The 22,254-nt window shown below is 41.9% G+C and overlaps 4 protein-coding genes and 1 long non-coding RNA gene across 8 annotated transcripts; 3 read left to right on the forward strand and 2 right to left on the reverse strand.

Moving 5' to 3' along the window:
- Positions 1 to 1,059: 1,059 nt before the first annotated feature.
- Positions 1,060 to 3,668, reverse strand: LOC129592434 (uncharacterized). Of its 2 annotated transcripts, XM_055488476.1 has the most exons (3): positions 3,223 to 3,668; positions 1,657 to 2,028; positions 1,060 to 1,492 (listed from the first exon to the last, which is right to left on the reverse strand). In XM_055488476.1, exons 1-3 carry the CDS (start codon positions 3,291 to 3,293, stop codon positions 1,225 to 1,227), a joined length of 711 nt encoding a protein of 236 aa, XP_055344451.1. In that variant the 5' UTR covers positions 3,294 to 3,668; the 3' UTR covers positions 1,060 to 1,224. The 2 variants fall into 2 exon arrangements, 1 of the variants encoding a protein (XP_055344451.1); XR_008690973.1 differs by lacking the exon at positions 3,223 to 3,668 and adding an exon at positions 2,174 to 3,203 and having other exon boundaries at positions 1,060 to 2,028.
- On the forward strand, positions 3,052 to 10,815 carry LOC129592423 (uncharacterized). Of its 2 annotated transcripts, XM_055488457.1 has the most exons (9): positions 3,052 to 3,643; positions 4,256 to 4,389; positions 4,611 to 4,683; positions 5,691 to 5,808; positions 5,885 to 6,063; positions 6,419 to 7,068; positions 8,437 to 9,100; positions 9,581 to 10,030; positions 10,394 to 10,815. In XM_055488457.1, the coding sequence occupies exons 1-9, from the start codon at positions 3,292 to 3,294 to the stop codon at positions 10,510 to 10,512; spliced, it is 2,739 nt and encodes a 912-aa protein (XP_055344432.1). In that variant the 5' UTR covers positions 3,052 to 3,291; the 3' UTR covers positions 10,513 to 10,815. The 2 variants fall into 2 exon arrangements, with proteins under 2 accessions (XP_055344432.1, XP_055344440.1); XM_055488465.1 differs by lacking the exons at positions 3,052 to 3,643; positions 4,256 to 4,389; positions 4,611 to 4,683 and adding an exon at positions 5,524 to 5,542.
- A 227-nt stretch (positions 10,816 to 11,042) lies between these two features.
- LOC129593761 (melanopsin-like) lies at positions 11,043 to 12,026 on the forward strand. Its single transcript, XM_055490221.1, has one exon. The coding sequence runs from the start codon at positions 11,043 to 11,045 to the stop codon at positions 12,024 to 12,026; it is 984 nt and encodes a 327-aa protein (XP_055346196.1).
- Positions 12,027 to 14,099: 2,073 nt separating this feature from the next.
- LOC129592880 (low-density lipoprotein receptor-related protein 1B-like) lies at positions 14,100 to 21,571 on the forward strand. Of its 2 annotated transcripts, XM_055489022.1 has the most exons (12): positions 14,100 to 14,716; positions 15,500 to 15,627; positions 15,829 to 15,901; positions 16,865 to 16,982; positions 17,403 to 17,581; positions 17,715 to 18,398; positions 18,705 to 19,385; positions 19,770 to 20,012; positions 20,212 to 20,337; positions 20,412 to 20,495; positions 20,740 to 21,177; positions 21,250 to 21,571. In XM_055489022.1, the coding sequence occupies exons 1-12, from the start codon at positions 14,377 to 14,379 to the stop codon at positions 21,369 to 21,371; spliced, it is 3,216 nt and encodes a 1,071-aa protein (XP_055344997.1). In that variant the 5' UTR covers positions 14,100 to 14,376; the 3' UTR covers positions 21,372 to 21,571. The 2 variants fall into 2 exon arrangements, with proteins under 2 accessions (XP_055344997.1, XP_055345006.1); XM_055489031.1 differs by lacking the exon at positions 19,770 to 20,012 and having other exon boundaries at positions 21,250 to 21,569.
- Positions 20,491 to 21,795, reverse strand: LOC129592894 (uncharacterized). The gene is made up of 4 exons (XR_008691020.1): positions 21,663 to 21,795; positions 21,232 to 21,397; positions 21,094 to 21,169; positions 20,491 to 20,980 (listed from the first exon to the last, which is right to left on the reverse strand). It is a non-coding gene; the product is annotated as an uncharacterized LOC129592894 (long non-coding RNA).
- Between the last annotated feature and the right edge of the window lie 459 nt (positions 21,796 to 22,254).

Here is a 22,254-nt window from a genome sequence, read left to right on the forward strand (position 1 = left end):
CAACGAAGCTACCAAGATAAAAGTGGCCTTGGTTGTCGAACATTTGCCGGCTGATTTTTCGAACCTGTTGTCGGCGGCTTCGAGACCATCACGACCGCATTTCAGTAATAAGCGCGCCTGTGACCTTAGTGATACAAAATATTTTTGCAGTATTTACAGGATCTTCCTCATGCTGCTGCACCATCCACACGTTCAAATAAATATGCCCGCAGAGATAAACCGTGTCGTCGGACCATGTTGCGATGGCCGAAAAATCATTCTGGAACACCGCGAACATTTGGTGTACGATAAACTTAGATCCCGTTCGCAAGCCAAGCTTATGCTTAGCACCCCGTACCGTGACGTAGGCTATAGCGTGTTTTTACGGTAACAGAAGACCGTCTCGAACTTGGTAAAATGAACAGTCAAAACTGCGCTGCATCCTGTATAGTTCCATTTCATTTTGGACGAAACATTTCCTGATTTTATTCTAGTATGGTAATTTTTAAGATATTGTTATTCTGTGGTGTTAAATTGGCACCGCACAGCATTATGGTGTTGTTACTGCTGCGTATTGTCACTGTCACCGTGACACGTCGGAAGCGAAACGCAAATTTTGCAAACAGCAGAACTACTCGGAAGGCGAATAATCTACAATCGCCTTCATGACCTAATAATCTCATAGATCATTTACTTCCACGAGTTTCACTTTTAAATTAATGCCACACATCGTAAAAAAGACCCTTAAGATTCGCTGTTAGTGGCCGATCTGTATAACGTCGCACTTGTACATAAACTCAAATACTCTGTAAAGTATTTAACGATGTATTCGAGAAACGCCGACATGGGTTTTTTGGGGCATATGGCCAGCCTCGGCTCGGCCTCGGAGTCTCGTGGAAAACGTCAGAACATGCTCGGCCACCGGAAGGAGCGTATACGTGTTATCGCGAGCAGTGCCACCTGGTGCGTGGCCAGGTGACCCCTGATTCGTGCCAGGGGGTCGAAGACACCTGATTCGTGGCCAGGGAGTGAGATGGATCCTGATACGAGGTCAGGATGTTGCGGCTGCCTTCCGGTGCGGTTCTGTGCGTACCATAGCGAGAGAGCAGCGCGAGTGAGGAATGACCTTTAATGAGTTACACAACAGTGCTCATATAACTGACGAAGCCAGCAAAAACAAAACTTGATTGCTTAAGGGTTGGGAAGGCGGGTAACAGGAAAATTACCAACGTCAACTTTCAATGATCAACATCCAATTCTGACAACACAAAAAATGAGGATAACATGCAAAAAGCTCGCACATACCGAAAAACACAAATTCGATAAATGCAAGTAGGCTAGCATGAGATGGAACTGACGGTTAGGTAGTCCGTAGGTGAAATGGCAGTTTGCACACCGTACGCAAACAGGAAAGGCAGGCGATTCGCTGGCAGACATGCCGGTGGTATATTCCAGGAAGGAGGAGAAAGCATCCGTCGGCTCGCTCAAAGTCCGGCGGCTAATCATTGAAATCCTGTGCAGAAAGAGAGAGCAGCTCTTCCCGGCGTTTCTCTCGCATCGTTAAAACAAGTTAGCGAGTAAACGCAAACTTCAATTATTAAGCAAAATATAAATTTATGAGTAGAGTATTCGTAAACGAATCTCTAAAGTCTTTTTCACTTTTTTAAATGTCATTACTTTTCTTTAAATCTCAGTGAATCCGGTTCCGGATATGGGGGACAGAAATATGGGCAGTATCTGACTGAATCCGAAGGCCACCATGTGTCGTTCTTCGCTTGGATGACACGGGCTTCCTGGTGCATTACAATTGTGCGGACCACCGGTGTACTGCTGGATAGCCTTGCACTGGACGCATTCATTACCGTCGTGTTCGGTTTGGAACCCATCGTTGTTGCCGATAACAATGGCTTCGATGTGGTCAGATTCGCTGGTGCAATTTGCGCTGCTGTCACAGATAGGGTAGCGTTTGATACAGCTGCGATAAACGCTTGTCTCTGTGCTTTTGCTGAGGTTCCCTTTGTCTTGTCCGTTTTGTTGCCGGTCTCTGTTCTGTGGAACGCAGGCACCGATGATTTGGTGGTATTAGAGGTTATGCTCATAGTGGTAGCTGTTGTGGGGCACTCGCCGATAATCGACCAACAGAAAATAGCAAAACATAATATGCGGAACATTCTGATGATATACGCAACAATACCTGTAGCCTGTAGGTATGAATTTTGTCGGAAACAAAAACCATGCAAAACGCAAAAACTACCCACAATATCTGTACATTATTGTTCTAATAAATACACGAGAAGCAAAAACCCTGTCACTAACAGCTACAGCAGCCACTAGTCAGACGTATTATTTAAGTACTATTCGAGTAGGTAATGATGCGAACGCACCTGATATAAACATATTAAATATTTCTTTCTCTGAGATGATAATTATGTTGCATTCATGTTGTATTTATGCACCGCTTTTATCTATGGGCGGTAAATTATCATTTTATCGCCATTGATGTTGGGCTTTACTTTTGCCACTCCGAGTATTACTCATGTGATTAATGTACTACTGTATTTTATGTGCATCGCAGGTTATGTAATACAAATGTTTCTCTAAAGATATATAGTTAATTAAGTATACGATTATATTATTCAACCGCCTACCTGAAGCCTGAAGGTCATCCGTTATATAACTGTTTCATTATAGAAGGACCAACAAGGGCATCCTAATATATGTATATATTTATATGTAAAAAATAAATGAAAAGGACACGCTCCACTACACTTGCAGTCGAGCACTCCCGCTAAGTTTTAAAAGATTTAACTCCCAACGAATCGAGATTTAAAAATACCTAGTGTTTGTCCTTTAATTTTAGCCAGTTTACTGCAGATGCAGTGTTATTTGCGGCTCTGGCAGTTTACTTCCGCAACGTTTGTTATAAAATCCATTATGCATTTGAAAGTGTCCATGGTTTTGATATGCTGTACACTCCATGTACATAGATATGCCGTTTTTTTATGATTCACTCAATTTTATTGTTACTTTTAGCACAAGTACTATTTAAAGTGCATGCTCGAACCGCAAACAGAAAGTGTGCCGGTGTTTGTTGTACCTAACTATTAGCTGTCTGCCCAAGCGCACTAACTTATACTCTTCGTGTGCGCCATCAAATAATTAAACTAAGGCATCGACCGATATGGCATCTTGTAAATCTTTTATGCCTTGTTGCTTTTTTTCATCTTTCATAATACAACTTACCTCACTTTCGGAAAAGTGTCAAGAGACAAGTCGACATGGACAAAGGATGTACGACATTCACTGTCACACATGTTGGCTAATTCTGCGTTCAGATGTTTGTTCGATAAACGGTTTGCACAGCAACAACGTTATGCAGAAATGTTTCCGGAAATTACGCTATGGATCACTCGTTTTTATGTATTGGTAACCGCTGTCTCGGGAGTTCTGGGTCGACCGCAGGATAATGGATTCGGTTACAGTGACCGGGATGGTGGACAGTACGAAGGGAATATTTACCACGGGAATTCCTACACTAGTAATGTGCAAGCCGCAGAGGTAGATCCAACACAAGTTAGCAAACGGACGACGAGTAGTCCATTCGATCTGAAGCAGTTTGATAAAACCTGCGATCTGCCAAAAGAACAAGAGGTTACAGAAAGAGGTAAGTGCACGCTGGACCTACACGATCTGAAATGCAGCGGATCTGTAGACAAATTAAAGCATTCAAGTTTAAGTACTTTATTGTTCAATCACTTTAGCGAGACAGTCGTACCGTCGATATTTATACTCAACTTACTTGTGTGATAAACTGATAATTAATTCCGTTTCGCACCTAACCAGTAAGCCGATACTAATTATCCAAGCACAAGGTCGTATTATGTTAAGTGATTAACTACTGCATTCAGTCGCGCATTTCAGTTATGGATTACTTTACTGTGATCAATATCCTACGAGTAGTGCACCGACGTTGATGTGCATAAAAATGAAGGCTCTTAAATTAACCAGGTTTTGCTATGAACAGGGATAAATCTGAAAAAAATTTACTTTTTTTAATACCGAATGTTGCGCAAAGGCGCCATCCGGCAACAATGTATTTATACTGTAGACAGACTGTATTATTGCTTCGACTTGCTGCATAGGTATCTATACTTGATTTAATTTCCAGCAGAAAATTCATGAGTGTACATTTACTCCTACTTGTAATTTCCTTCACTTGTGATTAATGAATTACGATGAGGATTCGTTATAACCCGATAATAATTGTAATTTACAGACATAAGAGAATTTCTGGATTTAAATCCACCTGTTCCCTTGAAACCTGACACCACAGAATCGAAAGGGATATTCGAAGGAGATATGACCGCTATGAATGTTCTCGCTGATTCAGCCAATAAACATATTATTACGGTAGGTACTAACCACCCTAAATATCATCTATAAACTACGAGTATATTTGCACGTTTGAGTTGTGGTTTTTTTGCAACCGGCATAATCTATCGCTGTTTACAGTAATTAAATTTATTACACAATAATTGTTCAGTGGAATTTGCATGCTATGGCTGGTCGCAGAAATTTTTGTGCTAGTTAATTAATCAAGAAACGTTACACATGTTTTCCGTCTCTTTTAGCCGACGGCACTCGTCGCAGAGGCCATGCGTTGGCCGAATAAGATCATTCCTTATGCATTTTATGAAAAGACTGGTAAGTGTGCGGATCAGCACAATCTGTCAAACGTTGACTAATTTTTGTAATCAGTCATTGTACATGACAAGAGGACCTAATAATATGTCAGAACAGCTTTATGTCGAATCCGATCACCTTTTTGAACTTGAGGATCCCCGCACGGTTTCGGCAATTTTTCAATAGAATCATTACATAGCATAATAATTGGCTGTTTGCTACTCCTATCAGTCCTATGCATTTGCACAACAGATACGACAGTTCGGACTTCGTTTACACCCACCAACGGGACGATTCCGACATTTCATAATATGCAGAAAAAATCCACTATCTCGAGACTGCAGCTTGAAAACACTGTAACCCACTCTTTTGCACGAATTTTCAACCACAAACTACGGAAAAATGATCTTTTATGAAAAGATTAGTTGGACTCTGTAGCGGGAGTCAACAAAGAACAAACCCGACGAAATCCAGCTGCCGCCACGGTTGGGGGTCGTCCATCAACAAACTCTTCAAATTCTTCATCTTCTACAAAATGCGCATGAACATGGCATTGCTAGGTGCAGCGATCGTCTATGTGGCGCGACTCAGTGGCTTTACTGCCTGGCTCTGACCACCGGTGGCGGACGGTGGTTACCCAGGCGCGATATATTGTCGAAATGTAAAGCGTCAAAAAAATTGCACCAGCCCTCATCGGGCATAAGAAACAAAAGAAAGGGGGATATTTCGGGGTGGTCGGGAGCTCGAAGTTGTGCATCGCGGAAACAGTATTGTGGTGAAACAGTAAATTTCTGTTGTCCTACTGTTATGTAAACTATTCCTGTAGTATTCCTGTAGTACTTATATGCCGATAAGTTGTCCAAAGCTTTATTACTAATAAGTATTAAGAAGTAACAACCTAATGGTACGAATTTATACGTAAGCCTGACATGAATCGAAAAACTCGTATCCAGGACAGGATTAAAAGTTTATTTAGGCGAATGCGTATTATTACAAGGAAAGTAGATGCCTTTAATTACATGTTCCAGATAGAAAGACCATCCTGATTGTGATGGACGCCATGGCGGATCTGGAACGCAAAACCTGCATCCGCTTCTTACCGCGGACACACGAGGAGGACTATTTGAAGATTTCGCCGGGAAAAGCGTAAGCGGAAAATCGTTTCAATCTATTGCGCGGAGGCAACAGTACTGCATTGTGCAGACCGGATACGTTTACACAGGTGTGCATCGGATGTTGGATACCGGAAAGGACAACACTTGCTATCCGTAAATCCGGGATGTTTAGACGACTTGGGCGCTATTCAGCACGAAATTCTCCATGCACTGGGATTTATCCACGAACAGTCTCGACTAGATCGGGATGAATATGTTTTTATCAACTTCAAAAACGTCAAACCAGGTAACACATAAAAGCTTTTCATTTAGTCAGTTGTATGAAGCATATTCTGATGACTAAATTGTCATTTTTAGAAATAGTTTTTGAAAACTGGACTCAAATAATGAATAGTATTCATTCTGTAATACTACTTCTAGCAATGCCGCTCTTAACAAATCCAGTAATCAGGTTTTGTGAAAATATATTTATGTGCAAATGAATCACATTATAATTTTATTTTACAACGTGGCGGATAAATTTGTCAAATAATTCTGGATGTCGCCGCATAATTCGTGGTTCGTGTTTCCGACAACGCGTTTTATGTAATTTGTTGTCAGGTAATTTTGGTAATAAGTTCTAATTCTAATTTACCCGACAGATCCGGTTAGTCAAGCGCAGTTTTACATCTTCAAAAATCCCGAAATCACGGATCTGGGCATTCCCTACGACTACCTCTCCGTGATGCACTACCCCATGAACGCTTTCGCAATTGACCGCGACCACCCATCCATCGTGCCGCGTCAAAAAGACAAATACATCGGCAACCGGGTGGAGCTGAGCCCGCTGGACATTCGCCGGCTGAACCGTTTGTACCGCTGCGACGACAATCCGCTCGACGAGAAACGCAACTCGATTCCGCGCGCCGCTGCCGAGACGTACACCCGCACCTTCAAAGACTGGACCAAATTGTGCGATTTGAATAAGGACACCCCGGAAGCCTGGGATGAGGATGCGGATGTGTGCATCAAGATGTGCCGGAAGTTGGATACGCGTGCTATGGGACCGGATGGGGATAATCTGTTTAATCGCGCGGCTAGCAAACAGTGCATGCACAAGCGGCAGTTGTGTGCCGGTCAGTGGGATGCCAGTTATGAAAAGATGGAACAGCCGGGATACTGTCGCAAGTACTGCCGGTTGGGCGGGTATGTGGCCATGCCGGGTAGTGCGCAGTGTGTGCATTATTCCAAGCTGTGCAACGGGAAGAGCGATACCAATAGTGGAGAAGATGAGGATCAACAGATTTGCCAGGTTTGCAGACTTTCTTACTGTCGAATAACATTTGTGACGTGTCCTGTTTAGTGTTTGAATAATTCCTCCATAATTTGCTTCCCTGATAACTGCAGCAGCACATATGCAAGCACACCTGTTGGTGCAGCAGCACATAGTTACTTCTGGAACTACAGCTAGTACAATACACCATCAGTTGCATGATGCGTAGCCAAACGCATGTGACAGTTTACTGATTCTTGAAATAACTAACCTGTATTTTAGATTAAAATAATTTGTTATCCAAAATCATGAATTTTTGAATGTTCCAAGACCCTGCAAATTTTCACTTCACAAGAAATTACCGTAGACAGCAACATGGAAATGAAAATTTGGCACTGATCTTCGGAGCAGTGTCAGGTTGTAGTGAGTTTGAACTTTGTTTGTAGTAGGATGGCACTTTAGCTGACAATTCGAGTCTACATAATTGCTGAAGTACAGTACATTGCTGAAGATGGCAGTTTCTGCGGTTGAAATGTTATTCATCTTTTCCCTTTCCCAAATAGAAAAGTGCCTAACATGTGAATGACCCCTTCAAAATCTTGCAAATTTTTTTGCGAACAAAAGTCTTGCTGGAAAACAGTGTAAAACAATGTACGACAAAAAGAGGTTGAACCGATCAGTCGGTCCGCGGTTCAAAATAACCTCGCAACGACACGCCACCACTAAAACTTGGACGCTTACTCACTACTTTCAGAGTTCAGACGCTCGCGCTCCGTGAATATCAAAGTGCAGCTATACTAGTTGCATATCAAAAGGTGTAGAAAAAAATTTTAAAAAAAAATTTTGTTTTCCCATAGACTTAAGCATTGATGGCAAGCCAAACGGTTATGCGATTGCGCACAGATCCTATGCTGTGCATACGAGAAAGCAAAATGGCTAGAATTTGTGCTGTTCGCCATAAACAGCCACAGTTTTAGTATCAAAAAGTTTAAAATTTTTTTCTACACCTTTTGATATGCAACTAGTATAGCTGCACTTTGATATTCACGGAGCGCGAGCGTCTGAAAGTAGTGAGTAAGCGTCCAAGTTTTAGTGGTGGCGTGTCGTTGCGAGGTTATTTCAAACCGCGGACCGACTGATCGGTTCAACCTCTTTTTGTCGTACATTGTACTTCTATCTGTTCACTAAATTTGCAAGACTAGCAAAGACTCACCAAGCAGTTCTGGTCTGCTGTAAAACGGTTTGCGGCCTTAAAGCATACATATCTGTAGCTGTATAGCCACAGGCCTAAAACCCTAAAATTTAATAAACTGTTGAACTATAAAAATTTGTCCCTGTTGCAGTTGTAGCATTTTAAAAATTAATGTTATGTAACAACTTACCATAGTCGTAATGTGTTTTTTTCAGGACCTATGCCAGTCCGAGTCAAGCGGTTTTGCCGGTCAGCTGTTCAGCTCCGAAGAAGCGGGAATGCGTTGTTTTAAGAAGGAATGGCTGTGTGACGGACAGCACAGCGGTCCAATGGGTGACCCCGACTACTGTGTCAAATACTGCAAAGGCGGTGGCTACTTCCCGGTCGGTGACGAAAAACGCTGCCTGCATTGGCGGAAATTGTGCGACGGCTACAAGGACACGGTTAGCGGTGACGACGAATCACCAGCCGTCTGCCAAGCGATTTGCGCCCTGGCCAGTGACGAAGCCAGTGGACAGCTGTTCCAACTGCCGTCTGGACAGTGTGTCGATAAGCGCTGGTTGTGTGACGGGGCGCAGCACGACAGTGCGGATCTCATGGAGAACATGACGTTCTGTCGGGAGCAGTGCCAGGGCAATGGGTTTATTACCACGACGAATAGTGCGCAGTGCCTGCATGTGACGGATTTGTGTGATGGGAAGTTTGATACACGGAACGGATGGGATGAGAGTGTGATTAATTGTCAGAATTTCTGCCAGAATACCAAGGACTGGCCGCCCCAGGGGGTGAGATTGGAGACTGAAGCCAAGACTAATCGGTGTGTGCTGGTGGATGGACCGCGACGCCGTCGGAAGGGCGGACGGAAAAAGAGCCAGATAGGTACTACCGTTCTAGTACTAATTAAATGTCGCAGTCAGTCGTTTGGATATGGATGAGAGCATGAACAGCTGCAGTTGGCGAACAGTACGACTGGTATTTTGATTCCTTGCATTTTTACAAAATTATTAATGACATATGTAACGAAGTATGTACTGGATTTTTTATAAGATCGAGAAATATTTCTAATAGTCATGTCTGGAAAGAACAGATACGCATATACAAACCGAATGCTTAGATATTATTGTTCAACATTTTTTCGCCGCTTCGTTCATGCGTTCATATATTTGCGTACTTATGCTTTATTTACGTGCAACAGCAAAGTGTGGCTTGTACCTTTTCTTCTATAATGCGGCTATGCTGCACGCATAATGTAGTTGATTTTCGTTTTAAAGGCTCGTAAGTTTTCAGTTTGGTGCTTTTGTTATAGCATATGGTCGCATTATTTTAGTGCAATTACCGATGTGCATTACTCTATTCCAGTTGGTGATGATACTGGTTCTGCTCTGTTCGACATAACCCTTGGTGGACAAGTATCGGACAACAACATACTACTGCAAGGCATGTCCAACTTCGCCGCCAACCAGACCAACGAGACCATACCGGGTTTGCGTTCGCCTCCGTCAACGTCACTGGACTTCGTATTTGGCAACGCAACTCCTCATCAGGTAGCCGGAACGGCCAACCAATGGGAAATTACAATACCCCATAAGACGCATCTGCTGCTTACTTGCTCGGGAGAGGATGTGATGACTGTCGAATCAGCCATGTACACGGCCGAGGGCGGTGCGCAGAACTGCCCGGCCTTGTCGAATAAGCGAGGGGTGGCCAGAAAATGTGACCAGTTACCGGCTTGTGGGTTTATTGCCCGTGATCCTTCGAAAGTGGAGGGATGTAGGGAAAGGTCACTTATAGTGAGATACTCATGCGGAGGTAAGTGGTGTTTCATGATTTTTGCAACCTAGAAGTTTCACTTATCTGAAGAGCTTGGTTGTTGACCGTCGTGTTGTTAGAAATTTGGTGATTAATTGCCATTCGGCATACACCGTAGAGTTTCCAAATCATTACATAATATCATTCACTGAAGTGTACAATACATACTTTGTATTACGCATGTACAACACATGTGCTAGAATAGTTCTGTTTTGAAGATTATATAATGTGTTATGAATAGTTGTATTGTGATGATTATCTATTGATAACCGATTAAAATTATCATTGTACAATTTGCTAGTCATTTTAATTTTGTTGTCGACTACGTAATATTTTTTCTGCATATTTTGATATCTCTTGCAGCACCCGTTGAAGTGTTCCGCACGGATCCAACCGCTGATAAACTGTGTAACCAGAACTCGACCGACGATGCGGATGAAACGGTCCAGTGTAACATGTCAGCAATATCTTTGATTCCGTAGCCAAAAATTTTTTATACATTTTTATGTTTAAGTTCCGACTATTGCGGTAGCTGTTTGTGGTCAACTGGAAGGGAAGCATATCCTCGCAGGAAACGGGATAAGAACGCAATGACTTTGAATTGTTTTACCTACCTGTGTCAGTGTAATGTATCGTAATAGTCTCATTCAAAGTTCCTGACAGTGAGTGGGGCATGAAGCACCTCAAATTCATATTTTGTATCAGTCTGCAATGCAATAGGCATCCGGTGCCCTTCGTATACAGAAATCGGCACTGCTCTTGTAGGTCTTGGTGGCAGTTGAACTAACAACAGCCGGAATTCTCAGTATACTGCATTGAAAGCTGAAACATATAGGAAGCACTTATCGAGTCTTATTTGATGCCATCAGGTGTCACTAAACACATACAGATACTGCTTAAAATGCACTTGTAGAAAAAGCAGCGCCGCACATCTTTAGTCCCTATCCCATCGTATCATCACGGTCCCGAGAATTTTCAGACATTATTATATTGCAGGCTGCACAGCGTTACGATGCATAATTCTTCTGAAGATTTAAAAATTTACCTGGCCAATATATCGTTTGCCCTTATAGACAGAGGAGACTACCTCAAAGCATCCTTTTCTATAATTCTGTCCGTGATTCCTTTAATCCTTAACACTGGTCTGCTGTCAGTTTATATTATTCATCGTGACCTTTGGGTGCCGTATGATATGTACTTTCTCTCCCTGCTCATCGCCAACATTCTTTTCCATGGGATCGAGGCTCCGTTCAACGTTCTCATGGACATACACCCGGGTTACCCGTTGGGTGTCACCGGGTGTATGGTGTTCATCTACGGAGTGTGTGGTATTGCCGCCGTGCAGATGCTGACGCACGCTGCGATCGCTCTCAACCGCATATGGGCACTCTGGATGCCAATATCATTCCATCGCCAGCACAGCTTCAAAACCGCCATCATCATCAACGGTGTCGTTTGGTTTATAGCGCATGCCATTGACTTGCCGGCAGCAGTTATGGACATTGTGTTTTATCGACGTCCGCTGGAGATTATTGACTGCTTCTGGTTTGAAGCGGGAGCAGCGCACGCGGCTGAGAAAATCTCCATGGCGATTAATGAGATTCTGGCTTCGATATGTTTTTTAATTACGCTGTTGTCTTTTCCGCTGATACTGTGGAAACAACGCGAAAGGTCACTGTGGCGGAAACAAATCGGTGTGCGGGCCACTTTACAGAAAGGTCACGGAGTGGCTGTGCGGAAGGCCAGCAGCGATTCTATGGAAAGGCATTCGTGCATCTTCATGGCGGCTTTGACGCTAAGTTTATCGGTGTTTTGGGGACCTTTTATCATCTATCTGGCCTTTGCGATTTCACATGGTCATGAATATCCAGAAGTCGAAGAGATAGCAGCAAGGATTTTTAATTGTCAGTCGATCGCCGATCCGGTGCTCATTATATATGCACTGCCTAATTGGAGAAAGCGTGTAAAAGAAACTTTCTGTAAACGTTTTGGATAGTGCAGCTACTCTACTTTGTATACTGTATACTCTCCACAATATGAAAGGGGAATATTATAGTTTGGATTACAAATCCCTGTCCGGCTCCGTGCACACACGAAGTGGAGTATTACAAGTGATGTAACTCTAATCTGAAGCAAGTTCTAGAGTCAACGAGATTTTTTTCATTAAGAAAGTACTAACCATAAATAATGTGGTTTGTATGATCGTTCGAGATATTCCGATTCAGCACTGATTTCTTCACCGAGTTGAGCAACAACACATACCTTTACGACTATTCTTACTACTGCAAACGCTTTAATAAGGCTAAGAAATATACAGATCTGTATAGTCATAATTGCGTAGTATTTTAAGCTGTATCCTTAAATATTGAATTTTATATACATGTATTTCTCGCGCCATATTCATAGTACTTTGGATTTTTGCTTACCGGATCAGTGAAAAGGTCACAAGGGATATGTCTACATCTCCATTTCTGGCTTCACAATTTTCAACGCTCCTCGTTAGACAACATTTCCAGATATTGCAAATTACGTTTAACGTCTTGAAATTCTCGTGAAATTTGGATGAGTCCGTAGTAAAACCCCAAACAATTAAATTCGCACCTTCAAAGTGTACAAAAGGACATGGTCAACTGTCGAAAGGGAGTTTTTTTCTATAAAAACTGTGCGAGTACTGTGCTGACTAGTTTCTGTCGGTTTGTATTTGCATAGGGCATAAATTTACCAGCAAAACTTTAGATGACATCTATTCTGTAAATACGGCAGACATTTACAAAACCAGTTCAAGATTCCACATTGAAGAAATACTACAGCCAGAAATTCTTACAGTGGAAACTAATCTCTGCTGCCTTACTAAATTGTGATCAAAAGCGTAATTCGTAATTCTGAAACCTTGCAGACCTCGTTACTGCGGTCATCGAGATTTACCCATAGGGTCTCCGGTTTTTACACGTGGTCGGTCAAAAACTGGGCGCAGCTAGTGAACACAGCTGCATGTCTATTGAACTTTACTATTCTGCAAGCGCGTTTCCGGTAATTTTTGGTGCTCTTGGACAAACGTTTCCCCGGAGTTATCTTTAATGTTTCGGTTATTACCGAAGATTCGTTTTATGTAATACTGGAAGCAAACAAAAACAAATGTTTTATGTAATGTTTTATGTAATTACTGTAATTATTGAATTCTATTTACGGAAGCAAACAAAAACAACAAGCAGTCTGTAATTTTTGGTTCTAGGAGAGCAAAGTTAGAGATGTAAAATTCCGTTGCGACATGTGGAAAAATTATCGTACTTATAACACACAAAAATTGCTGAAAACATAGTGATTATAAAAGAAGAGCGCCGTTTTAACGCGTAATACATATGTGTTTTGCTATACATTTACAGATAAATAAACATGATTACATCGAAAAATAGCTTCCTTAATTCGAAGAATTGCCGTTACTCTACCCTAGGAGTGCGAGACGAATGAATGAACATAGTTTTCTTTTGGTAATCCAGTCGTTTCTACTAACATCTCCAATTATTCACACAGCCCACATCAAAACAAACTGCGGCCATAAAAGCCGAAATATTAATATGATATGTGTTAATTATTTCACTGTAATGCTGAAATTCAAAAGGCCGTTTCACATTTCGTGAGAAAGCGCATTACGGGCATTCAGTACTGTGGCGGATATAATCAAAACCACAACAGGCTGTATCTATGTATATTGAACTTATTATTTATGCGACTGTCCAGATTCGTTGTCCTGAATGACTCCAGCCGGCATAAATGTCGTTTACAGCATTAAATATTTTTTCCGTCCATCAAGGTGGGAATCATGGCCATAAACCTGACAATAAGAACGTGTTTAGGAGCTGCATAGTGGTGAAAGTTAAAGCTCTTTAAGACCGTTAATGGGCGTCGGTTATGTGAAATAAAATGGTAATATGTGCATCTACCGTTGCAAGGGACCGCACACAAACAGCCCCGCGCAAAACAAAGCATAATTTTTTAATATATTGCGATCGTTTGGATTACAACCCGGCGGCAAGACAAAATTTAAGAAGTGTACAAAAATGCAGCTGTGCATGCGTTGAGGTCGGAAATGCTATCTGAGCGCATATCGAACTGGAATATTGTGCTCATGTATAATAAAGTAAAGTGAAGTTTTAATTACGGATTCGCAGTTAATCGGCGGTTTCTTAAGGTTTTTTTCAAAATGAGTTGAAAAATCTGTCCAGGATGTTCTTTACAATATTGTAATATGTCCAATGATTTTCCAGAGGATGATATTACCCATTTTGAATTTAAACTGATACGAGTGATGAAATTTCGCTTTTTAGCGTATCTGTACATTAGTTAACATGTTTAACCGGTGGATTACACGCAGCTGGGATGCGTTTTTCTGTACTTTAGTACTGTTATTTTTATTATGTGGAATTGCTGTGTATGTTGAATCTGCCGGTTTTGACCCGTCCGATCGGACATTCTATCAGCCGAAAGCCCAGCCGACGACAACAAAAGCACCGGCGCCGAAAGAGAAATGGTCCAAAGATGACTTTGGTGATCTCACGTTTTATCGACGAAATACCAAACGACCAACAGTGGACACAACGACGATTACCACAGTCGCTCCCACAACAAAAAGGACACCAAAACCAAAGATATCTTGCGATAAGAAGCCAAAACCGCCATCACCAGAAGGTATACCATTACACGAGTACGATAACTATAAAATCGTAAGTTAAGTCACAATCGTATTAATTATAAAGCTTTAAAAATACAGCACATAAAATCCTTTGGTAGGTTTTACGTATTAGCGTAGCAAGTGAGCAACTACAGAGTAGGCTGCACTACGAGTCTACGCGTTAATTTATACATACATTTTTCTTTCTCACGTAGGAGCAGCTATTTTATATACCACTGCCATTCATAATTTCCATGTTCAAAATTCTGAGATGTATATTTATAAGGAATACTTATAAAGTGCAAGCAAAGTACTGTACTCAAATTTAGAGGTGCCTACACTTTAAAAGAGCGATAATACGCAAGTTCTACGGATAACGATTACGCATGCGAACACAGCAGCCAGCATTACCATTAGCAGCAAGATTTGTTTACATAGCATTCGATACAATGCCATTATGTGGTTACTTTATGATTGTACATGATGACTGAATGCTTTCGACACTTGCGCGCTATTTTCCGGCAATATGATTGATTTCACTTCAACTAGTGCTCTTCCGACGCAACAGAAAAAAATTGCATGCGTATATGTGTATTGTATTCATATACCCAATTCCCAAATACTCTCTTCGTGAGATTATTTATTTGAGATTTAAATTTATTCAAAATTTTCTGGTAAAAATCGTAAAATGTCAAGTTGTCAACAATAAAAGTGGTAAATATGCAGGTTTAATTAAACAGATTGCACCGATTTCCACCTGATCATATATGTAAAACCAATAATCACTTCTTTTTGTACAGATATCCAAGAGTTTTTGAAGCTTAACCCTCCTGCTGCCAAAGACGTGTATGAATCCAATGGAATTTTTGAAGGCGATATGACTGGGATGAAAGTAAACGTGGATGTGGGCGCACAAAAAATTTTGACGGTAACAAAAGAAACATGACAAGACATGTAAATTACAAGTTGTAAGATTTGTAGTTGCTGCTTTGTCACAGCTACATATGCCATTCGTATGTGCACGTGCATTTTTTCACTGTCCGCTTTGTTTCGCTGCTGAAAATTAGCATGTAACAATTACCTAGGCAATTACTACGGTAACTAAAGCCATTGTTAATTCTGTTTTTAGCCTAAAGAAATCGATCAGGAGACGCTACGTTGGCCTAACAAGGTTATTCCGTATGCGTTTTACGAAAAGATTCGTAAGTTTCACATCTCTGCATTAAAATACAGTAGTTTTTGCAAAATACAGTAGTCTGTATCTGTAGTTTTTGCAAAACTATGCAAATTCATGGTTAAGATGTGTCACAAATATATACCAGCTGTGGTGTTTTATTAAGCTAACCTTTCCGACAGTCGTGTCCGGTACTGGCGAAGAGATACAGAGTGTTCTGTTTGTGCGGAACTACATACACGGTTTTAATTACTAGTAACTCTTATTAAGCTTATCGAGCGAACGAACAGACGCACTCCTACTGGTAGCTGGTTAAGCCTTTACATAACCTTGGAATATTAAAACTTTTAACAATGACCTCTTTGATTTATTAACTGATAGTCTAGTTAAGACGTTTGATTGAGTGTGAAATGGTAACAAACACTGTCGACCTTGCGCTCCGCGGACCATGCGAATTTTGCCGCTGCGTTGCATAGTAGTTTAATATGGTAAAAAGCACGCCTTTCTACTTCTGAATTTATAATCTCCAACAAATCGCCGCCGGGCGTGCCGTTTGATTGCACAAGGGTGTCGATGTTAAATATTGTCTTACTAAAAAATAATTATTAATTTTGTTGTCTGCAGTCCTGTCAGCAAGAGCACTCACAATGTGATTATCCGATTACAATGGCTGTCCTTACCATTAGTCTGACCATAATAATAGCGTACAAGAAATAAAATTACTAATTATAAAGATAGCTCAATAAACACGTAAATAAAGAGACAGCGAATCGAAGGAGGCATGTACCCATACAGCACACGTAAAACTACATGAAATGCCCTGATGTACACTGTTTTTAATAATAAATCATTTTCATAATACTAATAAATGCATGCTTCCAACAATTTTTAATAAGAGATGATTGCCAGGAAAAGAATGCGATATTAATTTTATTATCAAGAAACTTTGTAAATATTTCAACAAATGCATCTGGAATATCTTTACTGACAGCACGAAAAGTTATGATGACGGTTATGGACGCCATGGCTGACATGGAAATGAAGACCTGTATCCGTTTTACACCGTGGACATTTGAGGACAGTTATCTGAAAATATCACCTGGAAGAGCGTAAGTCCTTTGAGCTCTCGGAAAACATTGTGTGGCGCCATACATAGTTTCTTCAATCCTCAGTAACGTGGCGTCTTGCGTCCGTAATGCTGACTGCTAAGAACTACGAGAACATGCACGCGTTAGGCACACGTAATACAAATTTCCGGTCAATTTTAATTACTGGTAATGATTGATTTTCACCGATAGAAAATGGCTGCAAGGTTAACGTTCCTATAAATCGTGAAGCCTAAGTATTCACTATACATATACTGTAATATATCACGTTTTTATATGCAAGTGCAGTGGCGTCTTACGTAATCATGTTTTCGCCAGCGTTAGTAGTGATTAATGCACACATCTACCGGTTATTTTACCGGTTAATGCAGCTCATTTTATGCGTTAATTTAATTACCTCTGGCTATGTATCATTACAAACAGATGCGCTTCCGATGTCGGTTACTCCAAAGGCGAGCACATCTTGTCCGTTAATCCTGGCTGCTTGGATGACCTCGGCGCCATCCAGCATGAAATCATGCACGCACTGGGCATTATCCATGAACAATCCCGTCCTGATCGAGACCAGTATGTTTTTGTCAACTTCGCCAATATTCAGCCAGGTATACATGGATGTATTTTATTATTTACTATGGTCAAATTTTACACCATATTTGCCAGCAATATGCTTTGAGACAATATGCAAAAGGAAAAATAAAAGTTAGATTCACCACTCGAAAATGTGACCTTTTCCAGACAGAGCAAGTCAAGCACAGTTTTACACCTTTTCCAACCCAATGGTCATCGACCTGGGCGTACCCTACGACTATTTATCTGTGATGCATTATCCAATGAACGCTTTTGCCGTTGACAAGAATACGCCCTCCATTATGCCAATCAAGAAAGACGTCATCATCGGCAACCGCGTGGAAATGAGTTCGCTGGACATTAAGCGCATCAACCGTTTATACCGCTGTAGTGACAATCCGCTAGATGACCAGCGGGATCCCATTCCCAAAAATATTGCTCAGGGATACGTCAAGAATTTCAAAGACTGGAAGAAACTGTGTGACGGTAACCGCGACACACCGGAAGGGTGGGACGAGGATCCCGATGTGTGCCTGCGCATGTGTCGCCGCCTGGATAGTCCTGAGCTGGGACCGGATGGGAATAATCTGTTTAATAAAGGGTTTAGTAAACAGTGTCTGCATAAGAATCAGCTGTGCGATGGACAGAGTGCGCTGAGTGCGGATGTCCTACAGCAGCCAGACACGTGCCGCCGATACTGCCGTTTGGGTGGGTATGTGGCGATGCCGGCCTCAGCACAGTGTATTCACTATTCGTTGTTGTGCGACGGGCAAGTGGATACCGTTTCTGGGGAAGATGAAGATCCGGGGGTCTGTCAGAAACTCTGCCAATCGAATTCGACCGGCTTCCAGGGTAAATCAAGCTTTTCAGATTGCAGCACATAAGCACACAAAGACTGTATCATCCCTGTTATGAATAATAATGTTTCGACTTGTCTGATGATGCGACGCTTAATTTGGCGTTAATGTTTACTGCTTAGCAGTTTGGGACACAGTTTCGACTGCAACAGAATTACCTGCACAGATTTGACTTCATAGATTTCATTTTATAAATTTACGTTACGTTTTGACTTCACAATGTACGAGTATATTTCCTATTTCGTGTTCTATGTTTTTCATGGATGTACTTAATACAAACTGTTTATCTTTTGTGTTCCAGGGCAACTTTTTAATTCCGAAGAAGCCGGGATGATGTGCTTACGAAAAGACTGGTTGTGCGATGGTAAGCACAAAGGTCCGCTCGGCGAACCGGCTTATTGTGCTAAATACTGTAAGGATGGCGGTTATATCCCCGTCGGTGATGAATACCAGTGCATTCATTGGCGGAAGCTATGCGATGGACGTGTTGACACGGTCACCAAGCTGGACGAGGACACAACGACGTGCCAGCTGCTATGCGAAAAGGCCAATGATGACACAGGTGGCGAACTATTCAACCTGCCGGGCAATATGCAGTGCGTCAGTAAACGCTGGTTATGCGACGGTACACAGCATGATCCCGATGGGGTCATGGAACAGGAGGATTTCTGCCGTGGACACTGTACGGGCGGTGGATTTATTCCGACCGAAAACAACGGACAGTGTCTGCAAATGACAAATCTGTGCAATGGGAAGTTCGATGTACGCAACGGATGGGATGAGAATCAAGCTAACTGTGTGCGCTTTTGTAAGCCGACTGCGGATTATCCGCCCAGAGGGTTTAGACTGCAGATTAATAATGTCACGAAGCAGTGCACGGTTGTGGAAGCTGAAACGGACACCGCCCAAAGTGTCACCAGTGAAAGGTCAGATGTGGACTGGAATGACCTTTCAGTTTCACCTAACAGCCTTAAAGCTGCTGGTAAGTGTAACTCTGAGAAATCTGTACATGGAGCGTATAGGCAAACGCTGCTGGTAAACCGCGGTGAGGGTTGTGGTGTTTAAAGGCTAAGGGACGGGGCGAGCCATGCAAATTGTGATCGTGATGACTGACAGTAATTAATAAGATGGAACTGTATCGCCAAACGCAAGTAACATGCAAACGGGATCGCGGCTAGCTTCTGTAATTATTTTTCATCGTACAGTACTTGATCTTTTTAACGCCGCTGATCTTTGAAGCTTAGAGCTTATTTGTATGATCTTCTTTAACGTGATGGATGCATATCAAGTATTTCGCTTATCAAGTATTTCGTATTATGCATTCAACAAGTTGTTGTTGGTGCATTTTTGCCTTTCTTCCGAATAGTTGCACGAGCATCGCGCGATCCCGTTTGCTCTCCCGATCACAAGGGAACAAATGGGTGCAGCTGTCCTGCTGGATGGCAGAAAGCCGGCATGCCAGCACGTTGTGTAGACATTGATGAATGCAGCATGAGCAATCCTTGTAAAACTGGGCAGTGCGTCAACACAAAGGGGAGTTACACGTGCAAGTGCCCCCAAGGGTATTTGCTTGCTAATGGCCGTTGCATTGGTTCAGGGAAAACCGTTTGTAAGTCTTATTCAATTAATATCCTGGCGTTATAGGTATGCGGTTTCGAAGGTCAAATGTGAGATAATATAATAATAATAATAAAATCAGGCATGTAACTACGGCAGGAGCGGCATGTAACTACGGCAGGAGCGGCATGTAAACACCCATACTAGGAACCGGCAGAGGTCACGCTTTAATGGATTTAATATCGTTGCAGCACAAAGCGCATGCGTCGGGCCCAAACAGCCGTGCGCACCGGGCATGTGTTTGAGTCGCGACACCGGATACGAATGTTTCTGCCCATCTGGATATCAGTCCAAATCCGGAGGATGCGTTAGCGTTGGTAAGTTGTGGCGAAGATTGCTACCAGTCGTATTATGTCACATTTGTGTGTACTGCGTGTAAATTAACTTACAGGGTCACCTTCGTCTAACGGCAAACCACAGCCTCTTCAAATATCCAAACAGTTTTCCGATACATTGTCGAAAATCGGCATTTCAGGTACAGTAACACGTTGTTCATCTTTATGTAAAATAAAAGGCACCATTAAAAACTTTTTAGCAAACATAAGAATTAAGTGCTGTAAAAAAAATTTAGGGTTACTGTTATTCGTTTTCCTTCGAGAGTTGGCAAGGAAGCGACAATACATTTTTTGCAAATTTATTCTGTATAACATTACATTTTAAGGTAAAAACTTTCTGTGATGAACACATTTTATCAGGAAATAACTTTCTATTTTCAACAGTCGGCAATCAGCCAGCGCAGTCCCAGTCATCCGTTTCGCGATCTGGCAAAGCCGTTGATGTCGCTGGATCGGCATCCAGTTCGTCCTCGAACACTTCTTCCAGTTCATCGCCAAAATCCGGCATGAATGAGAACATACGTACGGAATTCGGTTACGTCTTGGGTACGGCGGAGCCGCGTTCCACCGGCAACCGCAACACCTTCGAACTGCACATACCCGATCGCACCCACTTGCTCTTATACTGCAAGGACAACCAGGTCATCACCACTCTGTCGGCGGAATATGCGGGCAAGGGTGCGGGATGTTCCGCCCTTTCGCAGTCCAGCGTTGTCGCGCGCAAATGCGACGACCTACCGGTATGTGGTTTCATTGCCCGGGATCCGTCGCATATGCCGGGATGTGGAGAACGAGAACTGGTTATTCGGTATTCCTGTGCCGGTAATTAATCATACAAAACTTATTTTTGTGCAGAGTAACAGAATATATGACTACCAATTTGAACGCTTGCAGCGCCCGCTAATTCCTTCAATATTGACCTGAAGACCGAAAACATGTGCAATCCCAATTCGACATCGGACGATGTGAAAGAGACAGTGCAGTGCAATATGTCGGCTATATCGTTGATTCCGTAGTCGTTTTTTAATTTGGTGAGCATTACCTGAATGGACAATTTTCATATTATTTTGACTTGAAACTTTAATAAAATCACCCGGGAACTGGTGGAGAGCACGAAAAACGCCTGAATAATAACTTAGGTTAGAAAACAATTATAGTTATGCATTGTTAGTGATATCTGCGCAGGCGTAATAATGTGTGTACAGATTACCTCTATATAGCTGAATAAAATATCGTTGGGTACAATACCACAATCCTAGCATCACCAGGCGATCCATTTATAAAAAACCGGCCATAAACAAACTTACAGCACAATCAGTTGTTTATCTTGCTTGCTTTTGAGTGTGCCCCACATCCCCGACCCAGAAAAGAGCAAAAATTAATATATATACCACTTGCACTGAAATCAACATGGTTTTCTTACGGCATCGTATGCTGTCGACAAAAACTGGAGTTATTGATGGACAAACAGTTACACTGTATTCCGTACAATATTAAACCACATTTTTACGAGTAATATAAACGGATCACACTGTATCTATGTACAGATATACATTATCTATATTGAGTACATCAGAACTGCATGCACGGACACAGTAATCGTGAATACGTACTTTTGTATACTTATAGTTTATACAGTACGAAGTGCATTAACGATAAATATTTTTAGCTAAACCACGAGAGAAAGACAGCACGTGTTTACGTTCAACAAATCGATAAGCTTACGGAAACGCTGTTACTGACTGTTACTATGGGTGGTCAAAATCTCTGTGTATTCTTTACGCGGCAGTTTGCGCGGCAGTTGGGTAAAAAGCGTGAGTCAACGGCGCGTAAACAAGCAAACGTGCTCATTCGTAAACAAGAATTCTGGGATGGGTTATCAGCTTACTCTTCCATGTA

The sequence above is a fragment of the Paramacrobiotus metropolitanus genome, unplaced genomic scaffold, assembly GCF_019649055.1.
Source record: "Paramacrobiotus metropolitanus isolate TYO unplaced genomic scaffold, Prichtersi_v1.0 Parri_scaffold0000003, whole genome shotgun sequence".
In the NCBI taxonomy this organism is placed as follows: domain Eukaryota; kingdom Metazoa; phylum Tardigrada; class Eutardigrada; order Parachela; family Macrobiotidae; genus Paramacrobiotus; species Paramacrobiotus metropolitanus.